General features: G+C 36.2%; 2 protein-coding genes across 3 annotated transcripts; one reads left to right on the top strand and one right to left on the bottom strand.

The window, feature by feature from the left end:
* Nucleotides 1-591: 591 nt before the first annotated feature.
* On the bottom strand, nucleotides 592-5,421 carry LOC127534577 (uncharacterized). Its single transcript, XM_051950150.1, has 5 exons — nucleotides 5,297-5,421; nucleotides 5,137-5,214; nucleotides 4,475-4,600; nucleotides 3,449-3,523; nucleotides 592-3,332 (listed from the first exon to the last, which is right to left on the bottom strand). The coding sequence occupies exons 3-5, from the start codon at nucleotides 4,496-4,498 to the stop codon at nucleotides 1,152-1,154; spliced, it is 2,280 nt and encodes a 759-aa protein (XP_051806110.1). The 5' UTR covers nucleotides 4,499-4,600; nucleotides 5,137-5,214; nucleotides 5,297-5,421; the 3' UTR covers nucleotides 592-1,151.
* Nucleotides 5,422-5,968: 547 nt separating this feature from the next.
* On the top strand, nucleotides 5,969-10,945 carry LOC127534578 (uncharacterized). Of its 2 annotated transcripts, none has more exons than XM_051950152.1 (8): nucleotides 5,969-6,196; nucleotides 6,753-6,871; nucleotides 8,341-8,424; nucleotides 8,790-8,951; nucleotides 9,374-9,470; nucleotides 9,574-9,689; nucleotides 10,030-10,234; nucleotides 10,426-10,945. In XM_051950152.1, exons 1-8 carry the CDS (start codon nucleotides 5,986-5,988, stop codon nucleotides 10,527-10,529), a joined length of 1,098 nt encoding a protein of 365 aa, XP_051806112.1. In that variant the 5' UTR covers nucleotides 5,969-5,985; the 3' UTR covers nucleotides 10,530-10,945. The 2 variants fall into 2 exon arrangements, with proteins under 2 accessions (XP_051806112.1, XP_051806111.1); XM_051950151.1 differs by having other exon boundaries at nucleotides 8,787-8,951.
* The last annotated feature ends 2,056 nt before the right edge of the window (nucleotides 10,946-13,001 follow it).

Genomic DNA, 13,001 nt, shown 5'->3' with positions numbered 1-13,001 from the left:
TTTGATTAGTATATTTATTTATTCTGTACTTCAAATGTGTTAAATATAAGTTTAATGTCAGTGTATTTGCATCTACTTTTATCAAGTGCACTTTTAGCATCCTTTCAATAAGTTCACTTTTATAACACTTTTTTTCATATCATTGTTAGCACAGCAGTGTTAAAGTGCACTTAAAATAAGTATATTAATAATTGAATAATACTTCAGTGGTAAATTAGTGTATTCTTCATAAGTACACTGTAAACCAGAACAAATTCATCAGTATGTAGCCATTTCTTTTAGTGTGCTAAGATCAGTTTAAAAGAATGTACAATAACAGTTAATTTTTGCAGCTGACCTTTTCTCTTCAACCTTTTAAAATAATGTATTTTACCAGCAAAATGCAACAATGCTGTTATGTAACAATACCTTTTCTAATTGAAAAAATATCCTTACTTTTCTATTTCAATTTTAAAATGTTAGCAATTAGTGTTATAAAGTATTTGGATTATTTCAACACCACCGTTGTTTTATGCAATATTTAAAAATCTATCCATTCTCCAAATTTAATGGTGAATTTTGAATAAACATGAACATCAACAACAGAGCACCTTTCAATTGACCATGTGCTTTTATGTAATGCAGTATTCACCAGTATTTCTAATAAAAAAAACAGTACAACCTTGTGTATTTCTTATCATCACATGGTACTTATTCCAAAGCTTGGATTGTTTCACTTACATTTGACAGCAATCAGAAAACACATTACACTGATGAACATATTAAGATGTGTAGATAACAGGAAAGTTGCTTTGCTGCTTGACAGAAAAATGAATCTTTTGAAAGTCTTTGATTTTGCAACAAAACAGTCTGTTAAAGTTCAACATTTTGAGTCCAGGTACAGTGCCTTGCAAAAGTATTCACCCCTACGATTTTGTTTGTATTTTGTTATACCACAACTGTTATAGTATAACTGTTTAACAGCACAGTCTTTGTGTGTGCTTGCCCATGTGCCTTATCATTTTTACAGATTTAATACTCTAAAGTTGCCATTTTTGGACATTGTCCACTAGTTTTAAGGCACACCAAGAATACACACTGATATGTAATCCCTATTTCTTACAATTTGGCAGTGGTTTCAGCAATTTTTCTCAAACTTCCCCAGTAACTATTTAATCTCTCTCTACATTATTCGGTAGAGGAATAACATATTGTTTGTCTCTTGATTGGATCAAAACACATTTCCTGTGGAACAGGTCAATGGGCACCGCATAAACATTCCTAGATTCTGACACCTCAGATATAAAAGTGGAAGCAATGTTCAGTTGACTATCTTTGCAGAGCTGTCCATCAGTCTTCACAAGCTCCTTTACCAATATGCAGTGCAACGACACATCGCCTGCTCTGAATACTGACATGCAAAGAATTCTACATAATTTTCCATCCTGTAACTCCACTGTTGAGTTGATCCTTTTTTTTAGACTTCTGTTACTGCTGGAATGATACAGTACGCCTTTTACAATGAAACGGTGATAACAAACACAGTGTTCGACTGTAACACTTAGCAAGTCTTTGATAGCAAGTTTTTCTAATGCTGACAGTTTGTGATGACAGGGATTACCAAAAACCCTGACATTTTCATCCAGGCTAGATGAATTAGAACTTGATACATTGCTGTTTAGGAGATGTGAAAAAATGCATTTCACCCCTTCATTAGCATCTACCATGTACTTTTCGGCTTTTTGTGTTAGACTCCTCCAGCAAAGAAATCTTTTAACTATTTGCTCTGGAACATGTGTTGTCCCATGGAAGTACTGTAACAAAGTGCCATTAAATGATTCGAAGGAAAAAGTTGATGTGGCCCACAAAGGGCCCCAGTTCCTAACACTTGCCGCAAGGTATGTCAGAAGATGGACATTAAATGTCATATTTGGTGCACCATATAACTTCTCAAACTGCAGTGAGAACTTCTTGAGAGCTCTTTCAGCTACTTCAATATCACTGCGTTTCACTTTTTCTCCCAAAAGAATGTGCATTGTGAACACAAACAGAAAAAGGTGGTTCCAGAACTTCTTTAGTAAGACCCCATTCAGTAAAGGCAGGGCATAGAATAACAGGAATGACCTCCACTCTGACGCTTTCCAATATTTTCTGTCTGCCACAGATCGTGGTACTCTTGTTATCTCAACAGGGGGTTGAATTGCAATGAGCTCTTTGTCAATGTGGTCTGATTTTGCTCCTAAGTACCACTCTTTGTCATGATTTCTTGAGTCAAACCACAGTTTTGCTAATTGTCTTGTCACACCAAGGCAGACACAATGCTGATACTCTGGAACAAATCCATTTATCATTTGAAACTTTGTGAGTTTCATTAATGGTGAAGGTCCTTTTACTCCCATTACAGGACTGTCAGGTGTTGCAGCCATTGCGTGATCAAAATGCTTAGCTTCAGTTCTAAGATGTGGTTTTGGGCCTTTATTTGTGTAAGGACCACCACCAACATGGTAACAAAAATCACATCCATAAAAGCCATTAAACTGTTTGGTGTTTCTTAGAAGTGGGCGAGCAACTGAATCTGAACTGCATATCAGAGCATACACTTTGGAGACATGTTGCACATTTGCTGAGTCCTTCCATTTAATGCCATTTTGTTCTAAAATTTGCAGTTCATTAACAAATGGCTTCAAAAATGTTAAGAAGTTTGGCTTCTTCTCGCCAAACCAGAGACAAGGAAGACAGATATTTGCCTTGCGTTCTTTAGGTTCGAGTTCTATAACCTGGCACTGAATGGGCCAGATTTGATACTTTGAACTCCTGAAAACTGGAATTCCATCACAGTTCCAAATTAAAGTTATGTCATCCTCACCTAATTCACCTGATTCTTTGAGTTTCTGGTACTCTTCTCCACACTGTATATCTGAAATGACATCTGCACATTGCCAGTCTTTTTTTAAACTTTGGTTTCGTTCAAGCAATGTTTTGATTTGTGAAGCCAAACTAAGCACTAGAAAGAAACACCCACTTTTGAGACAGCTCTCTGAATCAGTTACTGCATTACAAGCACCACACTGTAGTTCACTGGTATTATTTACCCCTAAGTAGCTTTCACATGCTGGACAATAAAAATGGGGGACATAATTTCCATATTGTCCATAAGCTTTGTGAAAAAGGTATGTGGTTACTGGTACCATTCCAGGGAAATGTTCATTGACAATCTTCAGTAGATGTTCCAGTGCCACACCTGTCACATTGTGCCTTAGTACATAAGACATCAGTAAGATTAAACTTTGTCCCTTTGTCAGTGGAGCTCCAGGATACGCTGGATCATCTCCATCCAACAAAAATGTCTCTGCCTGTGAAGACATAAAAAAAGACAAGATAGAAAACTGTTACATTCATCTGCATTAAAAGAGATTGCTTACAGATTTACAGAAAAAAAACATACTGTACAATAATACATGTTAATAACCTGTTGGTTTGGTGTCTCTTGCTGATCAGGTGGAGTAGCAGGCACATTACATCCTGGTTGCTTCTCTAACATGTCCTGGCAAAATATAAATGTAAGCATAAACATTTTCATTTTCATTTCTTTTATAGTTTTGACATGTAAAACAATACTAGTGCTCCAAAAGATAAGTGGCAACTACTACAAGTCATCTGGTAGTTTTTACATTTAGAGAATTTACCATGTTGCCTTCTGGGGTTGTTAGCAGAGAGTTATGCAAATGGAATACACACTAGCTTCATATAAAACTGATGTGATTTCAGGGGAAAAGATTAATGTAGTGCCTATATTCAGTAAATATACAAAATGTGTAGCTCCTTGCCCAAACCTAGAAAACAAATGAACTCTATTAACAAATCAGAAACAAGAATACTGAAAAGCATTAATCCTTGGATGGATGCAAGACAGGGGATCTGTTTCTATAAGGACAGTGAGTTCAAACATTAAGTCAAAACTGCATAATAATGCTTAATAAAAAACAAAATTGTTGTATTGGCGAAATAAAACATCAGATTTAAGTCACATTAAGCAAGTTAAGCCACATTTGCATTATATGTGCAGTGAAGATCGAACAGATGGATAATATCAAGGAAAATGGTGACTACAGCTTCACATACTGAAGAACTGTATTAATTAAGGGAAGGTATATGTCATAGCCATCAAGTGCCAATGTAGGCTATAAGTCAGCCACCTGTTAGGAACTTTGTTAGCCTCATGTGGAACAACTAATTTGCTTGAATTACAATGTAAATTAAACATGAATGAATAATGCAATCATACTTTGAAATAGTTATATGTAGTTATAATTCTGTGACCAAATGAGACCTTGCTGGTGTTCACTTTCAATAAATGTTTATTATCGGTAGCTTATATTACTATTTTAAGACATCAGTTTAAAAAAATACAAACTACTCTATTCACATTTTCTGTATCGATTAAAGGCGTTGTTTTTAGCATAAAAATGAAACTAGTAACTTGTAACTATAGTACCTGTGCTTCTGGTCCGATTTGCATATCTTGTTGATCCCCACAAAATTGAAAAGTGCAGTGTGAGTAGGTGGAGGGTGGCAATTCTAGCACTAGGTGGGTCTTTCTGGACACTCCCTCTCCGGCAGGCTACATATAATGAAGATATAATACATGGAAATTCTTAAGTGAAGTATTAATGACAATAATACATGTTTGTGTCTCATTTTAAGGAAATACACCGTAGAGGCTCGAACAATCATTATTTTCATCACGTTTAATTGAAATGATAATTATACAGAAACTATACATATAGTATAACACAACAATTAATATCAACAATTTCAATTGCTGGTATTTTAATACATCTGATGAATCTCTGTTTGGTCTGTCCTGAAGCAGTTGCTCTCTTATTGGACTGACAAGATGCTTTCCTCTCAAACATTCTAAAGATGACTGACTGCTTGGTCCTTCTGCAACAAGGCCCTCATTGGGAACATTCTGATCATGAGACAGCACATAGATTTATTTAACTATCATACTGTAAACATTTAGGGTATGATAAAAATTTCAAATAAAATTATGGATGAATAAAAGCTTTAGAGGAAAGTAATATGTATTTTGTGAACCCCTTAATTTTATTTCAGAATGGAAGCATAAAACATAGTAATGATCACTGTTTTTACCTGTTTGTTAGTTGTGGGATTGTCTCCTGGATATTCCTCCACAGAATATGTTCGTTCACCGTTATTTGAAAGTGGAATCTGGGGAGTGCAGTTGGAATGTCAACTTGCATGTAACACTATTTGCAATTCATACTGTTGTGAATGAAAAAAAATTGTCTACCTCTTTCAAGACCTCTCTATTGTTAGTTGTACAGGATGCACTGAGGTATTTCTTGTAATTCCCTCTGCAGTTTAAAGTATTCTGCAATGAACAAGAAGGTCCTTTCGTTTAAAATTAAGAATTATTAATCTTATTCTATAATCACTGCTGTTGTTGATAATAAAATAAATGTGAAAGCTCAAATACCTCTTTCTCTTTTGCAAGCCGTCTGTATTTGGCTGCCTTTGAAGGTTGGCTCGACTCATTCAGCAGATATTCTTTATAATGTCTTTTGGGTGCCATGTCTGCGAGCGGTTTTACAGTTTTTCTCTAAGCCCGGTAAAATACATCCATGGGTAAAGTAAAGTGCAGAGGGCGCGCGCAGTGTCCTGGATAAAACGTCATCGTAACATTACTGATATGTGCGCATGCGTGCATGGACATTACTACGATGGCAGAGAGGGACCGTACATTACGGTGTACACAGACTTTTTTTTAAATTTACTCTTTTTTTTTTTTTTTTTCAAAAACGTAGAGTCTGCGTCTGACAGACAAATTTCAATGTCAAAACTGAAAATTTGCCTGTGGTGGACATTTTTCAAATTGACCCTGAAGTACTCGTGGCGCTGTGCTGCCGCTGATTGGTTACCCCCGAATGCAACCTGCTTGAATGTAGATGCTGAGGGAAGCGTTGTTGCAGTTGAGTTACAATGGCGCAGTTCAAGTTCGGGATGTTTTATTTTAGGGACAACACAATTCACGTCGAAAGTACTGACATTGTGACACCTCAGTACAGACAACAGCTCGTTCAAGTATTAAAACGGCCGGACCTCTCCAGTGAAGAAGGATGGATACAAGTGTGCTGGGGCACCAGGAAAGCACCTAAAAACAAGGTGGCTGCAAAACTGCTCTTACTCGGAGGTTTGTATTGCTCGTGCATGGTGTGAAATATCTTTTGAATAAATATTCTTTCTACTAATGACTAAGATAATAGGCAAACTTATCATTCACAAGCTGCATTAGCTAACTAGCTAGCCAGCTAGCTGTTAGCGGCAGACGGCAGCTAATGCTAGTGTAAATGGTGCTAACTTAGTGCAACTTCAGATGAGATTTTGTGTGAACATTTGTGAGCGTGCTGTGTGGAGAATGTTTAGCAATAATTGCCCACTGTAAAGAAAATAACAAGAAAAAAAATTGTACAAATTCTTTATGCTAACACTTGCCAGCCACTACTGTTAGTGATGATTTGATAAAGAATTTGCTAGTGGCTCATGGTAATGAATGTTAATGTTAACCTTGTATGTAATTTAATTTTTATGTAACTATGTTTATAAAAAGACTTAAAGTGACTTGTTGTGTATAATATTAGATTGACTGTGGTGTATTTCACGAGACATACATAATATCTAAAATATTGAGCAAAAGAGGGAAAAAACATGGTTTTGACAGTTTATCTGATGTATGGTTGTGGTTACAGACAACTACAAGGAGTTGATGGGAAAAAAAGAAGCCTTCCTCAAGGATGAGGACATCTGGCACATGGCAGTTGCAAGGATCACACCTTGTACCACAACACATGATGGAAGCAAACCAAAGGTTATTTTTGTTGCTTGTGTTGGTAGTTTCTTTAGAAAACACACTTTAATTAATAGTTATAGGCTATTGTGTTGCAACTAGGGATGCCACAATACCACTAATTTTATAGATAGTTCTGACGGCATTCAAATTTGTCTATAACAAAGTCGATAACAGTGTTGCCAACTATTTTCAGTGGGAAGTAGCTAAAGCCTGCAGGAAAAGTCCTGGATGTCGCTAGATAACGTCACGTGCTAATTTGCATATATATGATGGCATGACTTTATTACATATATACAAAATAAAAAAATATTTTAAATTAAGTTAAACTAAACTGACTGACCAGCGTTTATTTTAAGAGGCTCCTCAATGTGCATCCAAATCTGCCTCTTAATATTAAAAAACTGTTTATACAGGCTGTTGCATCGACTGTAACTGCAGTATCATGAACAGAGAGATGATCATGCACTGGAATAAATTCACTATTGTTAACTCTGTCTATTTTGACAAAACAAAATCAAACTCAAATAGTTAAATCATTTAGAATAAAAATGATCTGGATCAGTGATTGGTCTTTAGGCATGCACATTCACAGTTCATCCCCGTCTGTGTGGCTGCTGATTGGTCCACTGAATGTGTTGCTGCTGCTCTGTCCCACCCACTGAACAGTCCACCCAGAGAGCTACATTAACACTCATTCACTGAGAAATACTGGCGACTCCCTTCAAGAAAAGTAGTTAAGCTCTGTCCAAAAAGTTGCTGGATATGATGCGAGTCGCTTTAAAAAAAACAAAATCGCTAAACGGTTCTGAAAACTAGCTAAATATAGCGACAAAGTCACCAAGTTGGCAACACTGGTCGATACTACTGCAAAAACATCCTCATCATCCTGATAACATGAAAATAGAATATATCAATTATTTAGTAAAAGTCACAATATGTTGCTAACACACATGTGCACATATATTTTGATCTACTGAGCAGTAATGAAGCTAACTGCTGTGTTTACAGTTACACAGCAGTGGTTGCAGTGACAAGAAAGTTTACAGCTTCATCACTTGTCACTACATGTTTATTAATGACCTGTTGCTGCACTAGCACTTACCACAGCGACTGTTTTCTCCTTTTGCCCTCCCTCCTCTCTTTGCATTTCACATCAGATTTAAACACCTGTACGTTCAAAATGCTGCTCCATTTTGTATCATACTTATCAAAGTCTTGATTCATTGAAATCTCTATTTGTAGGTTGGTTATGCTTTTAATATCTTGTCTCATCTTTTTTATGAGAAATGATATGAAGTGAATGTCACCCACTGAATTATTTTTAATTGTAACACATAAAATCGTTAATGAATTTATGACACTGTAATACTATGATGTTTTTTAGTTGAAATGTTTTTCTAAAAAAAAAAAAATCTCTTCACCAGAAAGCATCTATGGTATAGTTCATATGTTGTTGTCATGTAATACATTCTTTCTCTTCGGTACAGAAAAAAAGAATTACTGCAACTCCCAGTCTCACTTCAGATGAAGATGAAACACAGATTGACCAATCACAAGTTCTTCAAACAAATGTAAGTATTTACGGGAATAAGGGAATATTGTGGGAGGATAAGACATATTTTTCATTATAAGTGGCTTTAGGTTTGACAGCAGTGCAGTTGCAGAAGTAGATGGTGGCACTCCAACTGTGTTAGTTTTGAAATACTGACTGTTTAGTAAGCACAAAAACTACTACAACACATGACAAATTGTATGATATGAAAAGATAAAATTGTGAGTAGTGAGTACTGTTCCTCTGGTGAAATATGGTCTGACAATACCTTAATAAGCTGTACAGTAGGTGATAGATTCTACAAACATCTACAAAGATGGATATTTACCCCTCTCTTGCCTTTGCAGTTTAACATTTTACTTTTTCTGCCCTTTGTTTAAGAAGCCGAAGATGACAAAGGCTGCAAGAGACAGAGCCCTTTCCCAACTGAAATCCTCGCTGCTGAGAAGAAATCCAACAACCTCCACCGCCTTGACAAGTGAAGACGATACAGACATAGACACCAATGTGGACTTATTTGACCCACCTCAGGCTTCGGCATCAACTGTAAGTATTTACAAAACACAAGAAATAAAAGTAGAATTAGGGCCCTATTGTTAATTGTTATGTTTCCTCGATCACAGAATCTCGGACGGAATCGCGGAACTGAGCAATAAAAACGGAATCTACTTTATAACACGGAATATCATGGAAAATGACATAATTTGACTGAAATGCTGTTATCATGAGGAAGAGGAATGTAAACCCAGGGGGAATTTTACCAGAGGGACGGTAATCAGCGTGACACAGCCCTGAAATTCACCTACGCCCCCTCCCGCTTTAAAACAATCTATGTTTCAAAACATGCGAACATGGTGAAGCGGCTTCACAATAATCCACCTTCGCTTGCAAGAAAATTTAAGAAACACGACACTACACTCCAGATGAGTCATACTAACATAGCATTGTTGACATTTTCATTTATGCAGGACCTCTGCCAAGGGGAAAGTGAAGAGGAGAGTGTCCTGATGGATCAGCCCAGATCCAGTGTTGACATGCAACAGGAAGTGATGGATGCTCTGAAAGGTATTCATACGAAGAAGAATTGCTTATGTTTTTTATGTCAGTAATTGTATCGATAGGAGCCTTATCTCTCATATCTGTGACTTGTTTTTTTTCTTTAATGCAGAAATACCAGCCTTAGTCAAGTGTGTCAGAGATCTTATTACAACCATAAAGAGAATGCCACCTGTCATGGACACTGACAGTACAAGTTCTGGTTCTTCCAGTCCAGCTCCAGAAATGGTATGTTTTGCATTTATACACGTTTTGTAAATACTGCCTTTTTATTACAGTAAACATTTCATCCAAAATTGTTGTAAACTACATGACTGTTAGCAGTTTTGTCTCTGTAGTCTTGACCCACATTTTGCACGTACTGCATTTGATAGAAACTGTTTTTTCCATTTCAGCATGCAGTTGTTCAGAAATTATACTTTAATTCATTGAAGACCACTTGCAGAAATTACAACTTAACTAATATTTGGCATTCAGTAGTTCGGCTCTGTCTTTTAAGAAATGCATTCCAGCAACGTATTCCTAATACCATTTCTAATAATTGACTAACTCTATTTCCTGGACACAGATTTCCCTGGGCAACACGGGGGTGCAGGTCAGCAAAATCTGTTTCCGAAGACTAAACCGAACAAGAATGTCCCTGTTCACACAGGACTTAGCTGTGCTCATCTTTGGGCGGGACGTTTTGGCATCCTCAACTCTCACAGGAAAACCAGGGCCTACTGGAACAGCGAAAGAGCAGCTAAATCCAGAAAAGCTGAGTGCCCTTGTTGGTAAGTACTGGTAAAGTCTATTTTTCATTATTATCATTTAGTTTTTATGCCTCTACCCTTGCCTTGGCCATAGCCAGAAGCAACATGTTTCAGATTGCCCTCATGTATGTATGCCCCCTTCTTGCTGATGTGATAACTCTGGAAAAGCATGATTTGTAACACCGTTTTATTTGTCCTTTTCTATTTTACAGATACAGTTATTGCTGAATTTCCAGGAACAAATGTGTGTGATGTGAGGGCAGTGATGCGGAGAAAATGTAACAATGAGAATTTTGTGAGCAAAAAGAAACAGTAAGCAGTAACATCAGTAACTGTTTGTAATCGTTTTTGTTTGTTTGTTTTTTGGTGGACATACATTTTGAAAAACTGTGTCCATGTTTCACATGTAAAAGTTTCAAAAGTCAGTTTAATGTTCATCCCTGTCATTGCTAGCTTCTCTGTGATGCACAGCTAGCAGGGTAGTGCTCGCACAGCTATTGTTTCTTTTTCTTTTTTCCTTTTACTATTGTCTTTTAGTTAACTTGTTAGAGTATGACTAAAAAGAATTCTCTGGGGTCAGATGATCCAAATTTGAATAAAAATGTTCCGATGAAGAGAAACTGTTTGAAAATGTTTAAGATGTTTTTAAAGATGTACTTAAATGTACTTTATTATGCACATTTTCCCTGTAATGCCGTGCATGTTAAAAATAAACTTTTTTTCTACCTCAAATATGTTCTAATTATTTTTTATGTTTACTTAAATGTAATTTGAAATTCAAATTAATTATAAAAAAATACACTTTCTGTGTACTGTTGAAGTGTACTTTAATGAAATACGTCTAGTATACTTTCTGCACATATAATTAGTGTACTCACAGTATATTATTTTCGATGTGCTAACAGTGTACTTAGTATGCTAATGATATATCATGAGTGCTACTTTAGACATACTAAAGTACAACTTAGTGTACTTATCTGTACTATTTTGAGACACCATTAAGATGAACTATAATATACTTAAGTACAACTTTTTAATTTTTATTTAATTTTTGTAAATACATTTAAAATGCAATGGCAACACATTAATATTAAATTAGAAATACATTTCCAGTATATTCTAAATTTATTAATAGTAATCTGAAAAGTGGATAAAAGTATACTGTAAATCGAACTAAAGAACATTATAAATAAGTACAGTATTAGTAGAGAAAAGTGTACTTAAGTATATTTAAGTTGATCTTAATGGTGTCTCAAAATAGTACAGTCAAGTATACTAAGTTGTATTTCAGTATATCTTAAGTATCAATAATGAATTATCATTAGTATACTAAGTATGTTTTTAGTACTCGAAAATAACACACTTTGAGTACAATAATTTTGTGCGTATGAAGTACACTAAGTGTGCTTAAATATAGTATGTTAAAGTATACTTTTTTTCCGCCTGGGCATGCCTTTAACAATGTTTGAACCTCAATAAACATATTAAAAGACGCTCAAACATTACTTTCCTAGAAGCTCCAAGCTGTGCAAGCCGCTTACCTATCCAGTAACATCGGCTGTAGTCAGATTTCACATGTCAAGTAAGCCTCATTCTGACTCCCAGTTCAGTGTTGAGTTGCCATTTGCACTGCGCTTAATTCTAAATTTGTCATGGGAATCTTTACTGTACACTTTACCCCCAAAGTGACCCTGCTTTCATGAGCACTTCAAAAAAATATATGACCTACACTTGATGCAGCAATATGACTGGTGCATGAGTGCTAAGCCTGATATCCATTTGCCTCAAGTAACCTTGATTTAACCCCTACAGTCTGAGTCAGTTCGGTAACTTTTATCCTTCATGATGAAAAGCTGTGTGAGGCTGCAGGGTTTCCACATTTGGCTTCATTCCTGACACTTCGTCGAAGTTGTTCAGGCCTCACCGGACTGTTAGGCCGATGTGAACCTGAGAGGGTGTGCAGTCAAAGAAACATGTTTATACTTTCAACTCCTGTCCTGGTCGTAGATCAGTGGTTTTCTCAGCGCTCTTTTAATTCTGTCCAGGTGGCTGTCAGGCAGCAGCTTTATTTGTGTTCACCTCGTGATTTCTTTTGTTATGATTGAACTGAACCTGCAGAAAACACTGTGTGGGAGGGTGTCTGTGGTGGGTTCACCCTTGTTTTTCATCAGTTGAATAAACTGCTTAAAACCCAGTATAGGTTTCCTTAGATTCTAAAGCTGCCCTGTGGATGAAAGTTTTTCTTCACCAGAACACATCATGAGACCTAACAAATACTGTCCTTGAGGAACACTTTTTGATCATTCATTTTTGAATATATTAAATCTTGCACAGATTACTTCTATGGGTGCTAACTTGTGATTCTCTACACTGAATCTGCTGGCACATTAAGATTCATTTTAGTCATTCTGAGTTCTGGCTGAATGTGCTCAATGCAACAGGAGGTTCTTCCATCCAGTAGCCATCAACAAATACAGTTTTTCCCATTCCCCCCCCCGAATCTGTACGTTTTTTTTTTTTTACAACAATCTACTGCTGTTACTGTCAACATTATTGGAAAATTATTTTGTTTCAACGTTTCTCCATCACAACTCAACTCTTAACCTCAAAAACCCATCAGGGGTTTTAACTGTATGCTATTTCTTGAAAATTACACTCATCATTATAGCAAGAGATCTAATCATGTGTTACTTTTACTTTCTTTTTTCAACCAAATCTAAGCTTAAGATCAGCATATTTATCAAAAGGACTTTTCAGAAGATTGGGGACCAGTATGGAAACAAATTAA

This window comes from Acanthochromis polyacanthus, chromosome 6 (assembly GCF_021347895.1).
Source record: "Acanthochromis polyacanthus isolate Apoly-LR-REF ecotype Palm Island chromosome 6, KAUST_Apoly_ChrSc, whole genome shotgun sequence".
In the NCBI taxonomy this organism is placed as follows: domain Eukaryota; kingdom Metazoa; phylum Chordata; class Actinopteri; family Pomacentridae; genus Acanthochromis; species Acanthochromis polyacanthus.
Note: the sequence above shows the minus strand (reverse complement) of the source record. Positions and strands in the feature narration are given on the sequence as shown.